Source organism: Alternaria ethzedia (assembly GCF_023757985.1).
Source record: "Alternaria ethzedia strain BMP 0044 chromosome Unknown scaffold_32, whole genome shotgun sequence".
Classification (NCBI taxonomy): domain Eukaryota; kingdom Fungi; phylum Ascomycota; class Dothideomycetes; order Pleosporales; family Pleosporaceae; genus Alternaria; species Alternaria ethzedia.
In genome coordinates this window covers 129655-153596 of record NW_026056225.1, presented here as the reverse complement: position 1 = coordinate 153596, position 23942 = coordinate 129655, and the positions used below count along the sequence as shown (strand labels likewise).

The window sequence follows — 23942 nt, the reverse complement described above, 5'->3', positions numbered from 1 at the left end:
GCCGCCACTTCCGAGACTATACGTGCGTCGCCTTCAGACCCCGTCCGGTCACGACATCATACCTAAATCTCGTGAGATGTATCGTGCACGCGTGCCGGTGGGGTGCAGCATCGTTTTATTGATCGCTGTCCGTGGCTACTTATTATGGCACATTGAATGCAACCATCCGTATCTCCGGGCCTTTTCCTCGTCTACTGGACCGTTTATAGCTAGTGAAAGCCTCTCCCGCTGCTAGCGTGCCAAAAATATCGCAACTCTCCGCATTAATTCTCGTGTCTTTTGGCGCTATAAGCTTATCTGTGCTAACCTACACCAAACGCCGCTATTCCATGGTCATCTGCTTTGACCGCTGAAGCTAGTGCTGTCGAAATAGTAAGTCATTCCGGGATGTCGCTCGCGTTCGCGCTTGGGCACCCTGTAAAGATTGCCATTGTGACGAAAGACGAGGTGGAAGCCTCGGATCGTAGAGTGGAGGCTTCGACATGGCGGATGGTATAAATGGCAATGTACTCGCAACTGCAAGACACGCATCATCAGTAACCAGCCCTCCGACTCCCAAACCTCCATTCTCCAAGCCTCTACCCATCTACCAACAAATCATGCAGTTCTCCAGCATCACCTCAGCGGCAATCCTTGGTTTTGCCAGTCTGGCTTCGGCCATCACTGTCAGCTACGATACTGGCTACGATGACGGCAGCCGCGCCTTGACCTCGCTCGCCTGCTCGGACGGCTCCAACGGCCTCATCACAAAGTACAACTGGCAAACTCAAGCCAACGTTGCTGGTTTCCCTAAAATCGGTGGATATATGGGTGTTGCTGGATGGAACAGCCCACAGGTACGTACACTTACTACATTTCCTCATCTTCATTGTCTAACAATACATACTAGTGTGGTACATGCTACGGCGTTACCTACAACGGAAAGACCATCTACGTTCTCGCCGTCGACCATGCTGCTCAAGGCTTCAACCTCGCCAAGGCAGCCATGGACGAGCTTACAAACGGCCAGGCTGCGGCTCTGGGACGTATCGATGCCCAGTACGCTCAGGTCGCTACTAGTAACTGCGGGTTATAAGCACTGCGCTCTACTGCAAACGATGATGATTGGAGAGGGAGGATCACGAGAAACATCCGATAATGTGTATTTACAGGATTCCGGATGAGGTATTGCATAGCATAGCGTTCCTTATTTGCATGCGGTGGCGTTTGTACATACATTCCTTACTTAATTCATAGTCCATATAGGATGCAGGTCTGCTTGCCATAAAGAGAGGCGTTATTTATCTGTTGATGTAAATGTCTACCATTGCCGGCCTTAATGACGCCAGAGTCCACAAAGTCTTCACACTTTTTGTGAGCTTCTTGATCATCCTCCCTCCTCCCCTTCACTGTGCGAGTCGCAGCCATGCAGCTGCGGGGTAGGATAAGCCCAAGTTTACTCTTTTCGGCATAGCTCTTGTGAATAGTACGTGTTCAGGAGATTCTACACCTTCGCTGATGACTAACCTTTCTATACGCTCTCCTCTTCTATCTTGCGTGTATACCTAGTCGTGATCGACAAATCACAAGACCGTTGCGTATATGGAAAGTATGAGATGACGAGGAGATTGCAGGGGTGTGGAAAGTTCGGATAAGGAGATGCAACAAATGTTTGAGGTTGTTGAGAAGGCTATGGAAGGCTGGTCGTTATTACGCTTTCGGTGGACACTGGTAGAGGGGAGTTACCAGATTCGCCGGCTTTGTTATCCCAATTTCTTCTTCTCGGATCTATAGCCTTCTTAATGAAAGGCTGCAGTGATGGTGGCGGGCAATGCTAGCCTACATTGCGGAGACGGTTGCATAGATTGAATGTGCGTGACATTGGCACTGACATCTATTCATTGTTTCTATCTACTTACATGCATCCTAATTTCTCCATGAGATCTAAAGGCTTGTTGGTATATCGCTATTCGCAAAGGAGGGCCATCTACGCGATGACCAAAAGACTTTTGTTGTGGAAACGAAATGTACATGTCCCAAGAGTATCGAGGCTACGCCCGCATAGCCAAGCGCTCGTGGCCTGCTATTAGAAAAGGTTGTGTTAAAAAACCCGAGGGGCGATTTGTGATCAAGCGTCCTCGAGACAGCACTTGTTTAACGAGGTGTTGAAGCAAGTAATCGACCAAGACTGCCACTAGCGAATGATGGCTCAGGAACTGGTGACTTGGCGTAGAAGATCTCGCCTTCAATTGTACTAGCAGACGTCCTTGATATGGAAGCCGCCGATTTGTGCGAATAGGACTTTGGACTCGATGGAGCCGTCACTGGGGTAACGAGGTCAATTGATTTGGCTCCGTAAGACCCACTATGCGACGGCTTAGTCCTGGGTGGAAGAGGTCGCGTAGTGGCGGGCGTGTATGGCAGCGAGTAGCTCACTGACGAGGCTGGGGTGTGTGACAGCGAGGGGGCGGCGCTAAAGCTGATTTGTGAAGTAGAGCTACGGCTGTAGCGCGGTCGAACGGTATCGGGGAAGTAGGCAGGCGATTGGAATTTGCGGAGATATTTTGATGCCTCCGAGTCGAAACGCTGACACCGGTCGACGCTGTTATCGTCTGACGAGATGTCGGAGAAGGCACATGACGAGCGTTTTGACTCAGGCTGAGTGGGGGAGCGCTGAGGTACAATGTCGCGAAAGGCAAACTCGTCGAACGTGAAGTTGGCAAATGGCGTAGTTGGCGGTGAGTAATGATCGTATGAATAGGTAAGGCTCTTCTCGGTGTCCTTTTTCTTGCAGCTACGTGTGCATGTCAGTAGGTGGCCTGTGCATCATAGAGTGGGTGTGGGCCATACCTTTCCGAGCAATAGAGCACAGAGTTACTGGGAACAATAATTTGCTTCTCGCAGACGGTGCTGCAACACAAGATTAGTGCGCAGTCGCGAGGACTCGGATGACGACTACATACCAGTAGTTCAAAAAACTCACGGCCATTGAGTCCTCGTCCTCGTCGGATGCAGTCTCTTTGTAATGAACGGCTTTGGAGGCGGCTTTGGTGCCGTGGGACTGGGTCCGCTTTGACAGAGGCCTAGAGGGCCGTGCGTGCGCTGGCTGCGACTTTTTGGATTGATGAGACGGGTGACGAACGTGATGTGTGGCCATGATGGATGCAGAAGAACTTTAAAAGCCTCACTGTGGTAATCGCGCACGGTGCACGGTGCACGATGTCGTTACAGGGCTGGAAGTAGGGCAGCAAAGAAGCGGTGACACAGGCCGCCGAGTACCAGCTGCTGATATGACGGAAGGTTCGTGCGTGGCTTTGTTTAGGATCCTTATCGCTTGGGTTCTGCGCCAACGTCTTAGCCAGGAACACGATAGTGCGTGTCTAGATCGTGACGATGTACAAGAAGGGGCCTTGATCGATCGACGAGGTTGAGAGGCGACACCAAGAAGCCAGGAGAACGAGCTTACTTCAACAGACACGGGACGTGCGACGTCGGAAGGAAGGAAGGAAGGATAGAGTGCAGTATAGTTCCGGGAACGATGCGCGGGTTGGGCTGGGCTGGGGTGCGCGGCGATAAGCAGCAGTTCGTGAGAGACAGCAAAGCCGAGTATTTCCACGGGGCAGGCGGCTTTCAGCGGCAGGATAACAAGCTATGTATCCGAGATCGATAGCAAGAGGAGTGCGGGATTGCGGTCAATAAGTAATTACGAGACCGGCGCCTGCGAGTACCTGAGGGCAGTTCTAGAACATGGTTGACGACGACGGCCTAGATATGCGGTCGGGATATGGTTGCGCGTGTGGGGATGATTCGTGATAGCCATCACGATGGAGCCATTGAGATCATCTAGCACGCCATAGCGGCACCCGCTGCCCGCTGACTCCTCCCTACTACCCCCCACTCGCATCCACCACGGTGCCTTGCTACAACTCAATCTTTGCCGGTGTAGCCACGGCGGGGAAGCCTGGCCAGAGTGCATCCTTTCGCCGTTGCAGCGCTGTGCATGGAAACGTCGCAGCCGTCGTGTTGCAGCGAATTGCGGGCCGAGCATGCACACGGGAAGACCACCAAAGGTCCACGTTCTTGTGCAACTCGGTGCGACTCGCAGCGGGCACCATCACTACACACCACTGCCCACTCGGGTGCGAGCTCTCTCAACACAATGAAGCCATATTGCGTATCTATCACAGCCTTCCGTTCGGTAACAGGGCGCGGCTCCTCTTTCGCAATCGACTCACCACGCCTTAGTCGGGCTTTGAACAGCTTTTTTCGCGGCTTCATCCAGCTCACCAGTCGGCTTGCGAGCCGCTATACATAGAGTGTGTTCCTTGCCGATAATTCGCATCTCTGAAGCACTCCGGTTGAGTGACTTTTGACTGTGCATAACTAGATGCGGGTCCATTGTCTACTCGCGTAACTCTATCCTAGCGGCCGCGCAACAAAAGAGCCAACCGGGTCTTCAGAAGGGCCTTCACCGTCTCGAACATGGTGAATCACCAGAAAATCTCTTAGGCTTCAAAATACACACCTTTCTTTATGCTGCAATCCGCCACCATCAGCGTCTATGTACCTTCATATGTCGGTCAAGAGTTTTCTCTCTCGACACCTTGGTCTCAAACAGAAAACGCATCGTCCATGTATCGCCCTCTAGTGACACGCCACAGTTGGATCGGGGTCGAAGTTGGATAAAACGGCCCTTTCTGTTGGTGTTCAGGCACCGGTGGGCAATCAACCTGCTCGAAGCTGAAACGGTTCCGCCCTACCCCACAAAAGTCAGCAACAACTCGCCCGATGTCGTAACATGGCCAGGAAAACAAGACGTGGAGAGACCCACTACACGCGTTCAGAAAAGTCTCGAACGTTTCTTCGTTGCGAATCGTCGCAGATATCAGAGCTTCGAGCGCTGGGTTCAAGTAGAAGAATTCTCCCAGAGTCGAGACCAATCGCGGAATGACGGACTTGTCGTATGTCTGCGACGTTGTCAGATCCACTTCTCCACGAGACTGCAATGACGATGACTTACGACGTCTGCTCCCACTACAACATCTGGTACGCTCATGCCATAGTCTTCGGGAAAGGTCGCTGCGTCAATGGGATGGCCCCACCTCAGCGCGGCTGTCCGCACTTGAATCCGGGACGTGTCATCGACATCAAGTCCGTTGAGAAAAAGATTTGTTCTGATGGCATCGACAACAGCCTCGTCGCCATCTGTGGCAACCACGCCGGTCGCCCCCAAGTGCTTCGCGCAAAGAATGGACAGCATTCCAGTTCCTGCGCCAAGTTCAAACAATCTCTTCCCGGATACAAACGGTCGGCCAGCCTCGGACGCGAGATGCGACCCGAGTAGCAAGGCGGCTTCCCAAGTTCTGAGACCAGTCGTTCCAGACGAGGAGATGACGGATCGCGCTTCAAGTAGCGTTACCGTACGTTCGTGCGTTACGCTATCATCGATTGAATGATGGGGGTAAGAGTACGTCACGAATGCTTTTTGCTGAGCTGCATCGGCTTCGGAGGGCAGATCAGCAACAAGCAGAATAGTCATCGCTTCCATAATGTCATCTGAGATTTCCTATAATTGGGGCGAAGAGAAAGGTCAGCAAGTGCTGCATGGAATCTTTGCGATTGCAAGATGATTATTATGACTTGATAGATGGCTGGCTACAGCGAAGGCAAAGCCATGGTGAGGAGATAGGAGACCATACATCCTCCTCCGGGTCGGTGATCGACCTCTCGAGTTTTGCGACAAGTTGTTTGAGAATCCTCAACCGATAGCGGCCCGGGGGTAGTGATGTGATATTGGCTGCATCGAACAGATTGTGGAAGAGCCACACTTGTACGTTTGGCGCTTTTAGTATCGCATCATCTGGCCATGTTAATTGGTGTGGTTCGACCAGCTGGAAATACTGGCGTTGCAAGATAAGTAGCTGCGGTAGGTTGGACGGAGCGTCCATGGAAGCGACAATAGTTTTTGTTCGGCACGTAAGCTAGAATATTTCAATGTGTCTCAGCCTCCCTAGTCGTGCAGCCTAGCTGTATGTTCTGATTTTGACGAGGGGAAAGAACATCCAAGCACGCATCTGCTTACGTAACTTTGTAGCGGGGCGCCTTGGCAGACTAAGCGAGGCGCACTGCCGACCGCCGACACGACGCAGCAAATTCGACATCTCCATCTTGCCGCCAGCTAACCACAGGTAATCGACAACAGCAAGATCGATCTCTGTCCAGTACGTCCATTGCAGACCCAAGCCCGCCCTATTGTACTTGTGACTCACGGCTAATTGTCGTGTTGCAGGTCGAATCCTTCCAACATGGCCGACTCTCAAGTTACTCTGCGCACGCGCAAGTTCATCCGCAACCCTCTCCTCGGACGTCGTCAGATGGTCGTGTAAGTGCAGGAAACACCGAGCACACAGTTGCGGGGGATTGAGTCTGACGGGAATACTACAGCGATGTCCTTCACCCCAACCGCGCAAACGTTTCCAAGGACGAACTCCGTGGCAAGCTCGGTGAGCTGTACAAGGCCAAGAAGGACGATGTCTCCGTATTCGGTTTCAAGACACACTTTGGTGGCGGCAAGAGCACCGGCTTCGCTCTTATCTATGACAGCGCCGAGGCCATGAAGAAATTCGAGCCCCGCTACAGGCTAGTACGCTACGGCATGGCCACCAAGGTCGAGAAGGCCAGCAGGCAGCAGCGTACGTCTTCCCTGCGTCTATGCATGGTGTCGCAATTATGGCGATGGATCTGCATGTCGATACATGACACATACTGACTGGACAACAGGCAAGCAGCGCAAGAACAGGATGAAGGAGTTCCGGGGCACAGCCAAGTCCAAGGGCGGTGCGAAGAAGGACAAGAAATAAGCGGGTGCACACTGATGATGACTACGAAGGTCATGGCTGGAGTCGAGTGGCGGTTTCTCTACAACTACTGGTTCGCCTGGTTCTTCCTCACGGTGGATACGGAGTTGCTTCTGCGGGCATCGGCATGTATATCTACGAGCGCCTGTAAAACTCTTGCGGATGGGAACGACAAGACGGATGGCGTTTGAGATCAATTGTCTGCTAACCATCAATGCATATCATGGACTTTACGATCCCCCAACTATTTTGCCACTCACCCGATTTCCACATGGTTTACCCCGGCCACTGCCAATCCTATGTGTCTACGAACGGATACAGATGACCTCTTTGAGACTATCAAACCTGTGTCATGACTTGCGGCCATGAGGAGATGACTTTACTCTATATTTTGCACAGTCACTAGCCACCAGTCAGACCGTTGTCCTCGCTGCCTGCGCATCACCCGTCCTGTTTGATCCAATCCTCGCAAACCAACCATGTTTATCCCTGGCCTTCCTCCACCCCTTACCCCTAATGCCTTCCGTACTGATGATCGCTGTCGCGTTTCCTTCCAAGTCCTTATCCCTGTCCTTTTCCAAACCCTCAAATCCATGAGCAGCATACTATCCAACGTTCGAAGCGACCTGTGTCCCTGAATCTTGTTGCCGAGTTCGCAATTGTTGAAGCTGTGTAGAAGAGCAAGAAGGCCTGATTGGGGGATCCGTGGACAAGTAGGTTTTTGGCGATGTAACAGTAACAGAACACATTGACTAGAAGCAGGGTGTAAATGGTTAGCGTAACAAGGGGGAAGAGATCAAGGCTGCTGGAGCTCTCTTATGTAGAATTGCGTTGAGCTCTATTTCACAGTATCGTCCATGGAGCTATCTTGTCGTATAAAACCACCCTGGCAGCTGGCATTCTCATGCTCAGACATCACTGTCCTTGTCATATGTGTAGAGTGATCTCAGAATGCTCTCCTATCAGCACGCTCAACGAGCGCATCTAAGGGAACATTTCCACAATAAGCTGGTGATTGAAGTTCGACGAAGCTACGTTGTAGTTCTGAGTAGTTGTACATGGTAAAGCAAACGACTGTTATTATACTTTGAATTACTACTCGCCATATTCAATACAGGTGCGCAATCGCTCAAAGGATGCATCGCCAGGTGTACACAGACAGACATGGCACGCGCCATCACTGCTCTCGGGCTTCAAAGTCCTCAGATCTCCTGGGGTATTCTTCTGAGGGCTGTGGCGCAATATTCTCAACTTCGGCTTTAGCTTCTTCCCAAGCCGCCTTGTTTCGTTTCGCCCAATCGATATGGCATTGAGCGAACTCCATCTGCAGTTGTTCTTAGCGGCTTTCAAGAGCACTAGGTAAAGACCGAGACATACCATGTAACGCCGTAAATCGTCCTCCTTTTCGCTCTGGAATCGTCGCAGGTCCTTCATCACACCCGCACTTGCGTCTTTGGTGTCTTTCTCGGCCACAGTCAGCGCTTGTTCGAGCTGCGTAATGGTCAGTATCTCCAAGTGTCTTCACAAATGACATATTAAGCCTACCTGTACCATACTATCCCGTGTCTTGCCGATCTGATCTCTTCGAGTCTTTTCAGGATCTACGTCTGCCATACCCCTGAAAGCATGTGTAATGGACCCAAACAGCTTGTTGGTGACGAAATTCCCACTTGCAGTCTTCTTGTGCGGGCTACTAGGCGGTGACTGATTATCAGGTGCGCCCTGTGCGCTGGATGGTGTGTCGCCATGTGTAGGTGGGAAGTCGGAATCAATCGACGCCCTATCCTCGTCCGATCTACGTGGTTGCTCCGCCTCGCCGATGCTTCGGTGTGAGCTGTTGGAAGCAGCGCGACTTCGGGCAGGTTGATGGCCGACGCCACTCAGATGTTGTTCTAATCGTTTCGACTCTGCTTCACTGCGTTCGAGGGATTCGAGTAGATTGCGCTTCTTCTCAAGTTCGTCCTTTGTCATGTCCTCCTGTATCCGCTTGAGCACTCGATATCTCAAGGTAGAACGTACGATGCCGGCAAATTGCGCGCTCTCACGCATAGGCTCCGAGAAGCCTGCGCTGAGAGACGAAGAGAGTTCGGTCGTCGCAATGTACGTAGAGTCGACAGCTTGTCCCGTCTTTTCAATGGCTGCAGCGAGAGACTGCGTCTGTTCAGATAGCGAAAAGGCATTGAATCGAGCGCCAAGATCTGCCATGTCCTCTCCCCAATTGCCCAGGTGCATGAGCAGTCGTCTGTTGACCTTCTCCATTGGTCCTTGCAGCAGGTGTTCTAGGTCTTTGGACGAGTTCTCGAAGCTAACAAAGTATGGATCCAACTCCTCTTCCGACATATTGCGCGTCTCAGGAGGGAAACGACCGAAAATGGCAGGACCCGGTGTCGTATGCGCGGCTGCTGAAGGTAGGGCTGCGTTGTTGGCTGGTGAGACAGGAGTACCCGAGCTAGATATGGTACCGCCCGACTTCAATTTGGCGGAAGACGAGGGGACTGGAAGGTAGCTGTGGGCTTGGGAAGGGTTCGCGGCATCGAGTGGAGGTGCTTTGAGGATCTGTTTGGGGATATTGGAAACAGGCGGGCTGTTGAGTACGTCTGCCTACAGGAGCAAGTCAGTTGAAGGGGTTGGTATCTACAAGAGAACGAAGCCTACCCAACTTGTGTAGGGATCGAGGAACCGCCAGAAGACGCCATCTTGTAGTATATCCTGCATCTTCCTACACCTGTTAAGGAAGACAGCCAGCATGCGCTTCCGCAGCTCTATTATGCCGGCATCCTCCTTCGCCTTTGTCGGCTTGGCGGCGTAGTCGGCCATGGTATGCTTCTCGGGGATGGGAGGTACGATGAGCGTGGGGTGAAGTCTGACCAGTTCGGCGCGCAGGGATGCAAATTCAGAGTATCGGCGCTTGACTTCGAGGCCCTGTCCATGTGTCAGCTGCGCGGCTCCCCAGCAGCCTGGCTAACATACACCGCAGTTGATGGTGTACTGGATGTAGTTCACACCGTCCTTGCCCGCGCTCGTGATCAAGACGAGTTGCTCGGGGTGCTCGTACAGCCATTGTTCCACGCGCGCATCGTACCCGCCCTTCTTAGGCGCCTTTGGGTCTGCGTGGTCTTGGTCCTGCTCGTTGTAGTCGACGTCGCTCATGTCGCGCTGAGAGACATACTCGGGCGACTCTTGTGCGGGCGACGACGCCTCCGAGGGCGGCGTCGCGGGGCGGTACGGCACTTGGTCATGTCAGCTAGTGATGCTGGCGGTTGCTTCAGACAGTAGGTAGAAGCCTTACGGGCAGCGGGCGACGCTAGCCCGGGAATATCGGACGTGTTGGAGTCATGGCGGGCAAAGGATCCATACGGATTGTTGTCCTCGTCGTCCCACATGTCGGCGGCGGTGGTGGTGGTGGTGGTGGTGGTGTAGTTGTCGCGCTCACTGGGCGGAACAATGGTAGCGCCTGTTGGTACAACGAGCAGAGTCAGGCAGCACCAAGCGTCGACGTTGAGATGTTTGCCTTGGACATGGTGAAGCTCCCACGCTCTCCCGGCAGTGGCAGTGACGTTGCGCGTGGTCCAAGCTTGTCGACCAGCCACACCTCCGGCTGCATGCACGACGCCCCGCCACGTCACGTTACACTTGCTTACTCACAGCTATGTCATGGAATTAACAGACAACCCCTTTGCTATCCGCAGCGCCGTGCTGCGTCTCATGCACTTCTTCGCCTTCCCGTACGCCCGTGATAGTTCCTACATTCTCGTCGTCGAAGAAACCTTCGTTCGCTGCCAACGCTTCAAACCCCAGCTCTCCCCCTGCCCCTCGAGGCACCATTTTCACCGGCCAGATGAGGCACAAGCTGTAATAAACCAAGCCGCCCATGAACAGAGATAGTAGAAAGCCAAGCTTGTACATATTCTTGCTAGCCTCGGCGACAGAATCAGCATCCAAAGACCCCGCGACGCCATGGACCGTGAAGGCAACCCCAGCTGTCCACGCAGCCAGCATGCGCATATTCCAGCCTTTGCAGTACGAGTACGGGCTTTCGGATGCAGTCGTGTACAATGAGGGAACATGCAAGTTACCCTTTCGAACGAGCCAGTAGTCGACAATCATGCACGCGCAGATCGGCATCAGAAATACAGTGTAACTTCCGAGGAACGTCAAGAACGCAGTCGCCGAGGCGATAATCTTCCATGGAACAAGTAAGGGTGCCAGAATCGCGCAGAGTACCTGGCCCCGCACAATGGTCAACCATCGAGGGAAGATTCCTGTAAGATCGGCACCAACGGGAAGCGAGTTGCTTCCTGCATTGGTGACAAGTACAGCGAGCATCATACCGAAAGACGCAAATACTATCCCTGCTCTAGCTCCAGCAGTCCAATATTGATCCAAGATGGCGTCGTAGAGATCCCATACGTTCCAATAGCTTTGGCCGAGGACTTGTGTAGCGGCTGCAGTCGTTGCGGTACTCAGGAACATGACCAGTACTTTACTGGTAAGAATACCGAAGCCCTGGCTCCATGTCACATCGCCGTAGGAATGTCCGTATCGCGCTATATCAGGCTGATTGATAAGCACTGGCGCCAGAGCGCCCATAACGGAATTGATGGCTTGTATCATGGGCCAGATCAGAGCTGAGCCCGAGAGCTGAGTCTGCTTGGTCGTGTACGTAAAACTTCCAATTTTGCCCCCATTGGCACTGATTACCCAAGCGAGCACCCCGAAGAGTGCAATCGTTGTATAGACAGCTTTGACAACAAAGAGGTGTCGAAGTACCGTGGGGTGAATGAACATGACTGGTAGTTGCGCCTAAAGATGAGTTTTCGAAGTCAGTATTTGTCTCACATACAGTTCGTACATGGATATCACTAACCTATTAATTTTAGCATACTCAGTCGGCCTTGGACTTGAACGAGAGAAAGGTGGACATTACCTACCATCCAAAACAAGAAGAAGCTCAGCAAATCTCTACTCGTGATCCCCGCACTCTCTGGGAGGCGGTTTGGTATATCATTGTAACCCTTTCCAAATATACCCCGCATGAACACCGACGTGATACGGCCTCCATAGTAGGTCTGCGTCGCAAAATAAATGATTGCAACCACAGCTCGTACGACGATGTACAAACTCGCTCCCCTGACGCCAGCAGCTGCGCGGACATACACAGGGAAGCCAAGAAAGTACTTGACAGCGCCGCGACTATTGAGCACAACCAGAACGGTGAGAATGGCGGAGCCGATGATAGCAGCAATCATGCCGTGCCACCAGAGTAAACCGATTGAGACAAGAGATGCGCCGAGGTTGTACGAGGATGGGCTGAATGTCATGGTCAGATAGTATGCGAAGTAATGTTGCCAGCGCCATCTCCGATCTTCTGCATTGTGTTAACTTTTGGAGATGCTGAAAGATGCATTTCAAGGCTTACCAGGAGGACTGGGAAGGAGGTCTTTGTTATAACGCACTTCGCCTTGATCGCTGGTATCTTGCGCTATGACTTTGAGAGTTTTTGGAGAACTCAAAACATCCTTGCCTTGTTGCAAAATGCGAGACATGACCGCGCATGAATACTTACGCCTGAGCAAATACCAATTCGAGCCTCGGTTGTTCGGCGGGAGGTGATTGCCAGGCTATAAACATCTTGATCGCCTCTACAAATTGCGCATCTCGTCATTGTGGCAGACAAATATTCCTATCAACCATCTATCTATGCAAGGTTTCGCAATGCTGGGAAAACGGCAGATCTTCGATGATAAGACGATAACGCGTCGGGAGGAAAGAAGCCGACGGGCAAAAAGATGAAGAATGAGGCTAGTGCGTTGACCTGTCCAAAAAGGTGATAGTGTACTTGAGTAAAGACTCCAGGGCTCCACAGGTTTTCACGGGCACGGGCATATCCAGCGAATGCGACAGGTTCTCTGCATCTGGGATTTCGATTCTAGCGACTGCATGTGTCCTTTAAGACCATGCGGCGTCCCCACGACTAATTTGCCAGGTTGCCCAGGTGGCACGTGTAGTAAGAAATCGGCGCACCCAAATGCATGATCTGGGTACGTTTGGAGGGCTGTTATACCTTCTAGCCCATGATCCGCGTGGCCAAATAATCATTTCGATCCAGATCCATAGGTACGAAGAGATCTATGAACAACCAGTCTTCGACCCAGACTTATAAGGAAATGTCTCGCGATAGTGTTTCGCAATGTCCCTGCGTGTCGCAACCCACACATGTTCCTTCCTTGAAATATAGTTCATGAAGTTTCTCAGACTCTCCGACCTTCCTGGCTTACCAGCTATTCTAGAATGCAAAGGGATGGTCATCATCTTACCGCCTTCTCTGTATAAGCAGTCAAACGTATCCTTGAGATACTGCTCGTACACTGCACCTGCTGAGCTTACGAAACCAGGGAGCATGTGAAACTTTCCGTCGTTGCCTAAATCATGTTACTAGATCAAATCGGCCATGTTGTCATGTAGAGATGCGGCTTACAATCGTAGTTGTACGGCATCATCAACAGGCCCTCTTTCTCCGATTCAGGCAGTTGCTTCTCCCAGGGAAGATCGATCCAATATGGCGAGTCTTCATTATAGACTTCTGATGTGTAGAGCATTTTGTGACCCATTTCTTTCCACATGATTGGGAGCAGGCTGGCTGTATTTGGCGTGCCTCTGCCGAAGTATGCTCCTACCGGAAATTCGCCTGTATGCGCGTCAGTATTGAACAAGACGTTTGGCATCGGGTAGGACGCACCAGTTGCCGCTTCCAAGGCTTTGCATGTCTTCTTAATATACGCCTTATCGTCTTCAAGTGAATAGTCCCATATGTCTAGCCATCTATACCCATGAGCCCCAATTTCATGGCCGTCTCTTACGCAAGCTTTTGCAAACGTAGGATTTCTCTCCATGGCCACTGCAATGGCCCACAGGGTCATGTTCCAGCCGAATTCCTTCATAAGGCGTAGTATCCGCCAAGCGCCGCACCTGCTACCATATTCGTAGTCTTGCTGCAGAGGTAGACGTACGAAGTCAGTGTATGTCTCAAATGCAGTTCGTACAGCCAGAACTTACCTCGCCGTTCAAATGGCGCTGTTCCCTGCCACCGCCCGAAGGGCCTTTCTCCCACAGGTAGGGTTCGCTAATGCCATCGCCATCCATGGGGTTTCTCTCGCCACCTTCTTCATAGTTAAGTACAAAGGAAACTGCTATGCGGGCGCCGTTTGGCCATTGTGCGTCATGACCATCTTCGCCAAAACCTATAATAGTGATCAGTATGAGGAGAACTGCAGATTGTGTGGTAGCGCACCTTCAAAGTCTCTGGGGAGTTGAAGAGACTCTTCGACGTGAACCATGACAGACAGATATTCGATATCACGGTCACGAACACAATACAAGAGGAAGAGTAAACGTAGATTCAACGCATGCTACCTGCGTAGGATTTTAGAGCGGTGTCAATACGTACAAGTCGCAAGGCTATCCACAGTTGAGCCAGCCAGGAACGACTCAACAATCTTTTGACTGCACGTCAAGTCCGTTCCTTTTCACCTGTCAATTTCTTATCAGCAGTTTCTTACCAATCACAACACAGAAAAGTTATCAGGTACAAGGCGCGCTGTTCGTTGTTTGCTGATCGGAAGTGACTCTCCCGACGATCGACCTCGGGAATAAGCGTTCCGCCTGCCCCGCTTTACTGTTATCTTTCCTTCGAGGCTTCCACTACACAATCTTGCAAGCATTCAGACGGCTGGACATATCGGCAAGTACGTATCAGTGGCTGGTAGGCTACGAATGAACATTTGTCACAAGGTGTTAAAGTCATGGCAGATCAACAAGTGCCGCTGTGGGTCTGCACCAGGCCTGCCAGTATGAATAACCGAGTGCCCCTGGCAATTCAGTGTATGACGAACATGTAGCATCGGCAAACGATCACGATCTAATTACTTGAAAGCGTTGCGGTTTCACCAGAGATGTCGGTTTTCTCGCTAGATACCAGCCATGACAACCCTGTCACTACAGAAACTCTCGAGGCGCTATGCTCTCAGCTTGGGGTCAGCATCGATGAGAAAGAAAAACAGGACTATCGACGCTTACTTGCCGCATTTCACGATGCAAGTGAACTACTAATGGCTATGGACGGTAGGACATAGTGGTTCACGTCGCGAGTCATTACGGAAGCTGACATTGATGTATAGACTATGTCCCCCCAGTCGATGAGGAACGCTTTGCCAGAGAAGATGTTCATTTCCCGCAAGCATCTGAGAATTCTCATGGTGCATGGGCGTGGAAGTGCAGAATCGTTGACAAGGAAGCTAAGAGCGACGGTAAACTTTACGGCAAAACGTTCGCTTTGAAGGACAACATTGCCGTCAAGGGCGTACCAATGCTACTGGGTACGAACTTCGTCAAAGGCTATGTTCCGAATTTTGATGCAGCTGTCACTACACGAATCCTAGCAGCTGGCGGTGAAATCCTCGGAAAAGCAGTCTGTGAGAACTTGTGCCATTCTGCAACAAGCCACTCTTCGAGTACTGGAGTGGTGGAAAATCCATTCGCAAAAGGCTATAGCGCTGGAGGAAGCTCGAGCGGCTCAGCTGTTCTTGTGGCATTGGGCGAGGTCGATGGGTCAATTGGCGCAGATCAGGGTGGTAGTATCCGTGTGCCAGCCGCCAACTGTGGTATTGTTGGCCTAAAGCCTACCTTTGGCCTTGTGCCATACACCGGATGTGGAAGTAACGAGCCTACTAACGATCACATTGGTCCAATGACACGGACAGTATTGGAAAACGCTGTACTTCTCGAAGCTATTGCCGGAACGGACAATATTGACGATCGTTCTTTCGCTGCACCTCACCCATCCAAGATACCTATTTACAGTTCCATCAGGAATACTCCAATGCACAGACCCTTGGAAGGCAAGCAATTCGCTATAATTACTGAGTCGCTCTCTACACCAGCCTTGGATCCACGAGTGGTCCAAATCTTTCGCACCGCAGTCACCAAGTACGAAGACCTTGGTGCCACAGTCACCGAGATCTCGATACCGCTGCACTCAAAAGGAGCAGCGATATGGAATGGCATATCGAAAGTCGGTGGATTTCTTGGGAAAACCACAGGCTCGTTCGGGCGTCGCGGACACCAGATGCTCGAGCTGAACTCATTGCTGCATCCCATGGGCCAGGACAACTGGAACGAAGCATATGCATCTACGAAGAACATCTACCTCAACGGTTTGTACGCTACACAAAAATTTCCCAACCTCCTCGCGAAAGCGACGAATCTATCAAGACAGCTTCGTGATGCTTACGACGCGGCTCTGGCACAGTACGATATATTGTTGACACCTACACTACCGTATGTAGCAACGAGTCATGCGAGCTTTGATGCAACACCACTCGAACAGATTGGAAAGCAGATCGGCTTGACTTCCAACACGGCGCCGTTCAATCAGAGTGGGCATCCAGTGTTGGCGATGCCGATTGGTATGTTGCCAGTCACGGAAGGCCCTGGAGTGGAAAAGAGAGTCGTTTTACCGGTTAGCATGCAGGTCATTGGAAAATGGTGGGATGAAGTGGGTGTTTATGAAGCGGCGTTCGCGTGGGAGAGGGCAAGTAGCTGGAGGGGTATGTGACGAACGAAGTTTTATGTAAGACCATAACGTCGCTCGCGCCCGAATTTAACGCTGAAAGGTGTTCAAGGTGATTTGTCACCGTGACAACACAACAACGTCTTCTTTGATCCTGTGCCCATGGTCTCTTCTGTCGCCGCTCACTTCAACCTCTCCACCTCCACCATCATGTCTCTCTTTTAATTGCACATCTTCTCCAACTTCATCTGGCCTCTGCAGACCTCTATCTTCAATGAAGAAGCATCCAAGTAAACATAATCCCATGAATGGTACATTCACGATGAAGACCGTCCGACTCGCTGTTGCGTACGCCTGCAGAATCTGCAGTATTTGCCGTGGGCTCAAGGAGTTGAAGTCGGTTGTGTCGTATGAAGAGAGCGATAATGAGCGGAATTCTGCTGGCATTGCACTATGCAAAGAGTTTTGCAATGCAGCAGCGGAGATTGCAAGACCCACAGCACCGCCGAGACTGCGAATGAAGTTGCGGTTCGAGATGACGACTGCACGCTGGGCTTTAGTACAGTGGGCTTGTATTGCAACCAATGTGGGCTGAAAAACGGCACCAATCCCTAATCCCTGGACGACAAGTATGACAACCATAGCCCAAATTGGCGTGGAGAGATTGAACATGCATGTCAACCCTACGCCCAATGTCCAAAGGAAGAAGCCTAGCCAGATTACCTCGCCATAGCGTTCTCTACGGGATATGTATTGACCGGATAGGATGGAGGAAACCATCTGTGAGGCGGTCATAGGCAGCATTAGGGAGGCTGACATAAGAGGCGCGAGGAGGCGGGCGTTTTGGAAAAAGAGAGGTAGATAGTAGGTTTGCGAGTAGGCTACAACTCCGAAGAGGAAATTTTGGAGAAGCATGATGGAAACCGGGCCAGATTTGAAGAGAGATACTATTCGAATCAGAGATGGTCCACAGTTGGAGTATGTTCGGTTGCGGGATAAGTAAAACTCACGTGGCATCATGGGCAGTATGGCGACGCTGTGCTCGATGTAGACAAAAGCTGCGATGCAGCATCCTCCAATGGCCAGCATGGAGACAACCATTGGAGATGCCCACGCAAAGTAATCGCCGCCACCTGCAATAGGAATGAGCAGCAGTATCAATCCTGCACTTCCGAAGAGGATGCCTCCATAGTCGATCCTTTTCAAAACCAATTTCATATCCGCTCTCGGTTGATCCTTAGGTGTAGGCAGCACCAGAAGACACAACACCCCGCAAGCCGCCGAAATCGGGCTGACGAACCAGAAGAAGCCTCTCCAGGTACTATGTTGCACAAAAGCTGCGGCGATGAAAGGTCCAGTCATGTTGCCAAGTCCCACGCATGCGCCTATCAAGCCTTGCCATTTCCCGCGTTCTTTCAAGGTCACTATATCGGAGACGATCATGGCTGAGAGGGACGCTATACCGCCATTTGCCACACCTGATAGACCGCGGAAGACGTACAACATCGTGGCATCGCGCGAGAGGCCACAGAGAAGGTCGGAGACAGTGAGAAGCGCGAGGGCGGAAAGAAGAACGGATTTTCTACCTAGATTCATTATAAGTCATTTCCTGGTGGTTTACACAGGCTAGTGGACGTACCAAATAGGTCGCTCATCCTCCCATACAACACTTGAAAGATTGTATTCGCTATCAGAGCGCTTGTGCCAGCCCAACTGATGGTGTCTTCAGCATTAAGATCCCGCCCTATCGTGGGCAAGGCAACTCCGATACCAGTTTGGTCGACGAAGCAGATGAAATGCGATATCGCAAGGGCCGAAAATACAACGAGGAGCTTCTTTCGCTGAAGTAAATTGGATTGATCAAAGACGGCCGCTTCGGCCGCATGTTGGCGAGCCTCCATGGTGTGGGAGTAAAGAGATCTGACGGCGTTGCCCGAGGAATGTGTTGACGTTGATTCTGTTGCAAGACCTGTCGTATTGTTGTCTTGCCTCTCCGAGGAGACATTTGCAGGTTTCAGTCAGCACTGCCCTGAGAGAGGCGCTTGCTGTGAAGGCTTTTGTGCGCGTGAAGTGATCCAGTGCGAAGCTTGAAGCAAACATGGTTCATGCAACCCAATTGGGTCTCATACCGTAATCGCGATGCGAGATATCCGAACTTTGCTAGGCGCTTTGGGGATAGTCACGCGATCCCTTGGTCTTGGTTGGATGCACGGAGACGCTGTCAATCGAAGGGGCTTATTGTCATTACAGTTAGAAGTCGGGGAAAGGGGGTCAAGATCCATAAATTGCGTTGTTGCTACTGGGCCAGTAAACCTCAACAATCAGGTCCTGCAGGTCCAACATACTCTTGTAGCGAATGCGACCATTCTGGGTACTTGGAGCAAATCACATGGTGATGAATCTTAAGATCGTTTCGATGTAATTTTGGTTTAGACCAGAAGATAGACCATGGCAACAGGAGCACGCTGGGGCTGAACAAGCAGTCGTATACATGGTTCTATCCTACACTAAGCACGAACTTCCAGATGCTCATGTCGCATCGCTAACGTAAAAACATAGGAATTCCTCTGATAAAGATGGAAAGCATAAAGACCAGCGTGGGATCGCACTTTACTTTCCCATGTGTTGTGGTGAAAGCGAGTGACAGGCATGCACGAGGTATGAAAAGACAAAGCAGCCGGAAGGCGCCGCGAACGGCCGGAGCAAAACTGTCCTTGGATAAGAAATCACCCATTTCTCAAAAACGCCGCTAAACGGGACCCTTAACTGACTCTTAGGAAAGAAGCCTACAAGGCTGAAGCTACGGTACAATGTAAAGAATCTAATCCGTATTGTGTGGTGGTAACTACACACATTGTACCCAGGTGTATTCGAAACAACCGAAAGAACTTTGAAAGAATAATTCACTACCTCAGCCACGAGCGCGGCCGCTGCGTCGGACAGTACCATTGGTGGCAGAAGTGGGTGAGGAGGTCGCAGCAGCGCCATTGACCTTGGCTTTGTTTGCTTTGGTTCTAGTCGTGCTCCTCGCGGACTTGGGCGGTGTGGCTTCTTTGATCAGATTGGCAGCTTTGCGTTTTTGGATGACCGGTAATGGATTAACGCCGTTCGTGTTAGCAGCACCCTTTCCGCGTGTTCTTTTTGCTGGCGCAGGTTCGGGCTCGGGCTCGGGCTCTGAAGACGATCCTGGGTCTGAAAGTTCAGAGTCTTCTGCTTTATCTCCGTGCTCTTTCTCAGCCGCTACTTCTGCGTCGTTCATAGCCACATCTACTTCCGCAGCAGGAGTAGATTTGTCTTCTTGTTCTGCATCCGATGCATCGCTCTCTTCTTCAGCTTCTTCTTCAGCTTCTTCTTGGATATCTTCAGCAACACCTCCTGCGCCTTCTTCATCGCTTGATACCTCAACATAGCTCTTGTGTGCAATGCTCCGTCGATCGCTCTTTCTTCGTGGTCCACTAGATGGCGGAACACCGCCCTCAACATCGCTCGCACCATCATCGTCACCAGCTCTCCTCTTCTTCTTCGGTGTCTTAACGGGTCGCTCAGTCTTGGCCTTCTTATTCTTGATAGATCGGTCGCCCTTGATCTTCTTACGTGGCTTCTCCATACCATCTGAGGCCTTGCGCTTCTTGCTTCGAATAGCTTTTCGCACGAGTACATCAAGTTCGTCGACGAGGTCTTCCCCAATCCATGTCTTCTTGGCAATCTCTTGCGCCCGATCGTGACTCTCAAGAGGCCGGAAGATACCGGAGGGTAATTTCGTTTTCCCTGGCCATGATTGCATTGTCCAGTTGTTCTGCTCTTCCCACGAACGAATCAGAGCCTGCGCTAGATCTGACAAGATGTAAAGATTCTCATCAGCCTGGCGTGATGGTGCAATGCCGTCTGCTACGCCCTTGACGCGTTGAGCGACATGGAAGATAAGCGACAGGTTCTCCTCAGTTGCGATACATTTGAGGTAATACAAGATGTACTCTGCCATAAGCTTTAGTGTCTCGTCTTCTGTGTCGAAGTCGGGGTGGTGAGCAAGCAAGCTCAATAGCCGAGCGAATACGGTCTCCAATATTGTCTCCTTTCGTGCAGAAAAAGCAGCGCGGCGTGCTCGAATCCAGGTCATGGTGCTGTTCTTGATGGTCTTTTCAGGCTCATGTGCGAGGAAGAAGAGGATGGTATAGAATCGTGGCGGCAACCGGCCCTGACCAAGATATTTCATCAACTTGTCAGCAAAGCTCTGACGCACTTGCGCACAAGGATCATGTGTAATGAGAGCGAGTTGAACAAAGTCAGCGGGGCTCAAGAAAGCATCTAGGCGCTTGTTGCATGAGAGTTTGAGTAAGGAATTGGCTGCAAGAAGCCGTTGGCGCGATTTGTGTCCTGCTGGGGTGTTGCCATCCGCCGAGCCTTCCCCGCTGTCTTTCACGTAGCGGTTTAGTAGCCTGTACGTGTCTTCTGCAGCATCGTTGAAGTTGGCATCAGACGGCAAGGAGCGTAGCCGGTTCACTAGAATCTTGATCGCCCACGACCTGCCTTGGATTTCGTCATCCGGTATATCCATCCACTCGATATCTGCGTCGGCTAGCATCACATGTGGTTTCTGGAGAACCTCCTTGATAGCAATCTCAACGATGGCATCCATATCATCTTCGCAATCTTGCTGCGCTAGTAATACTAGTTGACTCAGCGCAGCTAATTTGCTAAGCCAGTGAGCCCCAGCGTACTGGAAGCCTTTGATGCTCTTCGTGAGAATTTCCTTCGCATGCATCTCCTTCTTGTCATCACTGTTCATAATGATGGTGATTGCATGCTTTGCCGCTTGCGGAGGTGTACCGTAGAAGGCAAAGTTGAGAAAGCTTTGTACCAACTTTAGGCTGTCCTTTCCGTTCATTGGTATGTCCGTGGGGAACTTCTGTGCAAATGCAGCACAGGCTTTGAGATCGTCTACTGCACCAGGAGGGTTGGGTTTCGTTGCTGTAGGTGCCTCACTTTCAAGTGTTTTACAGAGATCCTTTACGTGGGTGGAGAAAACCTTGGGGTGTTTTGTGGAGATTTCTTTCAACAACTCGTGAGCAGTGGCACCAAGGCCCTTGTCGTTGGTGCGAGTATACTCGATGACAGCTGGTACATGGCTTTTGTTGTAGCACAGTAGGCTAACGCGGTAGAGAAGTGGTGTCAAGGTATCGAGCACTGAAGAGCCTGGCCCCTCCTCAATCCTCTTTCTTAGCTCCTTGATGGACCTAACAACCCGGCGGTAGTCACTCGCTGGATCCACGCAGAACCGGATGAGAGCATAGGTACGGCGATCGTGGGCTTTGGCAAATTTCCATAAATCGTCCCTAACGCGGGTTGGATCGGGAAGTGTCTTCGCGTAGTAGGTGATGAGGCCCTCCAGATTTGTCTTGACATCCTTCTCACCCTTTTCTGTGACGCCACCATTGTAGTCTTCGCATAGTTTTAGAAAGTGCTCCATGTACCTAGCACCGGGACCCTGGTTCCCTTGTTTCGCGAAAAAGACCTTCTTGGCTTTCGCCTCCAGCCCGTTGACGAGTACGAGCAGTCTTTCGGTTCGCATCTTATCCAGGCCTGCTTCTGTGTAACCCGGGTCGTTGTTTGTCTGGCTGTCTTTTCCGGTTTGGGAGTTCCCAGCTGGCGGTGCTTTTGCTTTAACGGGTGGATAAGCAAGCGGAAGCAGCGAGTCGTATAGCGCGAGATCGACCTGCACGTTGATTTCGAGGTCGTTCACGTAGCAAGCTTCGAGAATGCGGGATGGAATTGGGCCGAGCAGAGCCTTGATGCTGTCATCGCCCTCAGCGATGGCACCAGCAGCTACACCCCATATCTTGCCGAGGAGTCTCATAGACTCGGAATGGATGACGTTTTTCTTGTCCTTTACGCGATCGGCAAGATTGGAGAGAATGGACCCTGCTTCCGCCATACTGCCGTTGCTTCCGAGCTTGCGAACGATGTCGATGAAGTCAAAGTGCGCAATCGCTTTGACGGCGGCTAGACGCACCTTCTCGTCGCTATCAATCAAGCACTCACTAAAGTACTTGAGCAGCTTCTGTTCTTCTTCGAGATCGAGACCAATACCACCCGCGGATGTCATCAATATGCGACCGATTCCGGTGGTCCAAGCGGCGCGTATGATGGCAGACTTGTCGTTCTTACGCTGGAGGAAAGAATGATAGGCCACGGGGTATTGCGTGGGGAACGAGTTGATGGAGACTGGCGTGGTGAGATAGTCGAAGGGTCGCGCCGAGTCTGCGCGCGACAGGCTCTGTGAAGGATAGGCCACCGGGTCCATGTCGGGCAGAGGAGGTGGGCCAGCTGCACCAATGCCTGATATCATGTCGCCGAATGTTTCGGTAGCAAGCTGACGGAGCTGCACATTCTCCGTGGCGAGCTCGTCCTGTAGATGCGGGACGATCTCCTGAAGCACGCCAGGACAGCATTTCCATAGCTCGCGCAATAGCCGGTGTGCTTTATGTGCCTCATTGATATCGTCCTCTGAGGGGCCGCGACGAAGGTCGTCGGCACCTTGGTCCTTGGAGTGGGGCTTGTATGTGCTCCCCGAGTTGGTGAAGTCGACAATGACTGAGCTGAAATAGTTGCCGATGAGGCGAGCCATCTTCTCTGGGAAAGCGTTGCAGACATTCTTAGCCATGTTGTAGGCGGGCGGTGCCTCTTTGCGCCGCAGCGTTGATTGCTTGGCGTCGATGTGCAGGCTCTTGTTGGCCCTGGCTGAGGCGGCGAGGGTGAAGGGATCGGCCCAGAGAAACTGGGCGACGACAACGTCGACCACGTCGTGCGTGACTGCCGGGGCCTCGTCTATGATGGTGGAGAGGATCTCGGTCATGTTGTGCTCGACGTTCTTGCTCAGCTCTTGGCCGCTGGACGAGGCAGACAGGACGTCGAAGCAGGTGGTGAAGAGGGCGGCGGTGAGGTGATGGGAGCCCGGGATCTCGTTGATGAGGAGGATGCTCTTCCATTCGGCGAGCGAGCGGAGGATGTACATGTGCTGGCTGTTGTAGGGGTGCGCGGGCTCGGCGAGGAGCGGCAGCAGCTTGAGGATGATGACGGAGAAGATGTCCTTGAGCTTCGAGGCCGGGTAGGGCGCATCGGGCGCAAACAGCTTCAGCATGTCGACGATGCAGCACAGGGTCCACGCGCGGACGCCGTTGTCCTTGTGCTGTACGAGGCTGTGGTGGGCCAGCGACTCGGCGACGGGCATGAGCGAGTCGCGGTGTGCCTCTTCCTGGTCTATGGTGCGCAGTTCGTCGAGCAGCGCCTTGAGTCGCGTCAACAGGTCGTTGACGCCAATCTGTTTGCCGGGCCGGCCAACAAGCGGTTGCTTGAACGTGAGCTTCTTCAGGCCCTCGCGTGCCTCGTCGCCGCGTTCCAGCTCCAGCTCTTGCTCCTGCTCCGGCTCCTGCTCCTGCTCGTCTTGCACCGCCTCGGGCGCGGCGGCCGCGCTGCGCCTACTGCGCGGTGCCATGTCGCGTGGCTGTGCGTGGGCAGCGGCGTGCAGAGACGAGGTAGTG

The 23942-nt window shown here is 52.0% G+C and overlaps 8 protein-coding genes across 8 annotated transcripts; 3 read left to right on the top strand and 5 right to left on the bottom strand.

Moving 5' to 3' along the window:
- Window positions 1-599: 599 nt before the first annotated feature.
- Window positions 600-1075, top strand: J4E87_009133 (uncharacterized protein; the record flags this gene model as incomplete). The annotated part of the gene is made up of 2 exons (XM_049380713.1): window positions 600-836; window positions 890-1075. 2 exons carry the CDS (start codon window positions 600-602, stop codon window positions 1073-1075), a joined length of 423 nt encoding a protein of 140 aa, XP_049229557.1.
- Window positions 1076-4589: 3514 nt separating this feature from the next.
- On the bottom strand, window positions 4590-5239 carry J4E87_009132 (uncharacterized protein; the record flags this gene model as incomplete). Its single annotated transcript, XM_049380712.1, has 3 exons — window positions 4590-4735; window positions 4811-4946; window positions 5000-5239. 3 exons carry the CDS (start codon window positions 5237-5239, stop codon window positions 4590-4592), a joined length of 522 nt encoding a protein of 173 aa, XP_049229556.1.
- A 1045-nt stretch (window positions 5240-6284) lies between these two features.
- On the top strand, window positions 6285-6839 carry J4E87_009131 (uncharacterized protein; the record flags this gene model as incomplete). Its single annotated transcript, XM_049380711.1, has 3 exons — window positions 6285-6361; window positions 6424-6671; window positions 6760-6839. 3 exons carry the CDS (start codon window positions 6285-6287, stop codon window positions 6837-6839), a joined length of 405 nt encoding a protein of 134 aa, XP_049229555.1.
- Window positions 6840-8013: 1174 nt separating this feature from the next.
- J4E87_009130 (uncharacterized protein) lies at window positions 8014-10219 on the bottom strand (the record flags this gene model as incomplete). The annotated part of the gene is made up of 6 exons (XM_049380710.1): window positions 8014-8160; window positions 8214-8327; window positions 8382-9437; window positions 9492-9758; window positions 9807-10066; window positions 10126-10219. The coding sequence occupies 6 exons, from the start codon at window positions 10217-10219 to the stop codon at window positions 8014-8016; spliced, it is 1938 nt and encodes a 645-aa protein (XP_049229554.1).
- Window positions 10220-10496: 277 nt separating this feature from the next.
- On the bottom strand, window positions 10497-12157 carry J4E87_009129 (uncharacterized protein; the record flags this gene model as incomplete). Its single annotated transcript, XM_049380709.1, has 2 exons — window positions 10497-11639; window positions 11768-12157. 2 exons carry the CDS (start codon window positions 12155-12157, stop codon window positions 10497-10499), a joined length of 1533 nt encoding a protein of 510 aa, XP_049229553.1.
- Window positions 12158-12965: 808 nt separating this feature from the next.
- Window positions 12966-13435, bottom strand: J4E87_009128 (uncharacterized protein; the record flags this gene model as incomplete). The annotated part of the gene is made up of 2 exons (XM_049380708.1): window positions 12966-13258; window positions 13315-13435. The coding sequence occupies 2 exons, from the start codon at window positions 13433-13435 to the stop codon at window positions 12966-12968; spliced, it is 414 nt and encodes a 137-aa protein (XP_049229552.1).
- A 1353-nt stretch (window positions 13436-14788) lies between these two features.
- On the top strand, window positions 14789-16449 carry J4E87_009127 (uncharacterized protein; the record flags this gene model as incomplete). The annotated part of the gene is made up of 2 exons (XM_049380707.1): window positions 14789-14957; window positions 15014-16449. The coding sequence occupies 2 exons, from the start codon at window positions 14789-14791 to the stop codon at window positions 16447-16449; spliced, it is 1605 nt and encodes a 534-aa protein (XP_049229551.1).
- Window positions 16450-19315: 2866 nt separating this feature from the next.
- J4E87_009126 (uncharacterized protein) lies at window positions 19316-23896 on the bottom strand (the record flags this gene model as incomplete). The annotated part of the gene is made up of 1 exon (XM_049380706.1): window positions 19316-23896. The coding sequence occupies one exon, from the start codon at window positions 23894-23896 to the stop codon at window positions 19316-19318; it is 4581 nt and encodes a 1526-aa protein (XP_049229550.1).
- Between the last annotated feature and the right edge of the window lie 46 nt (window positions 23897-23942).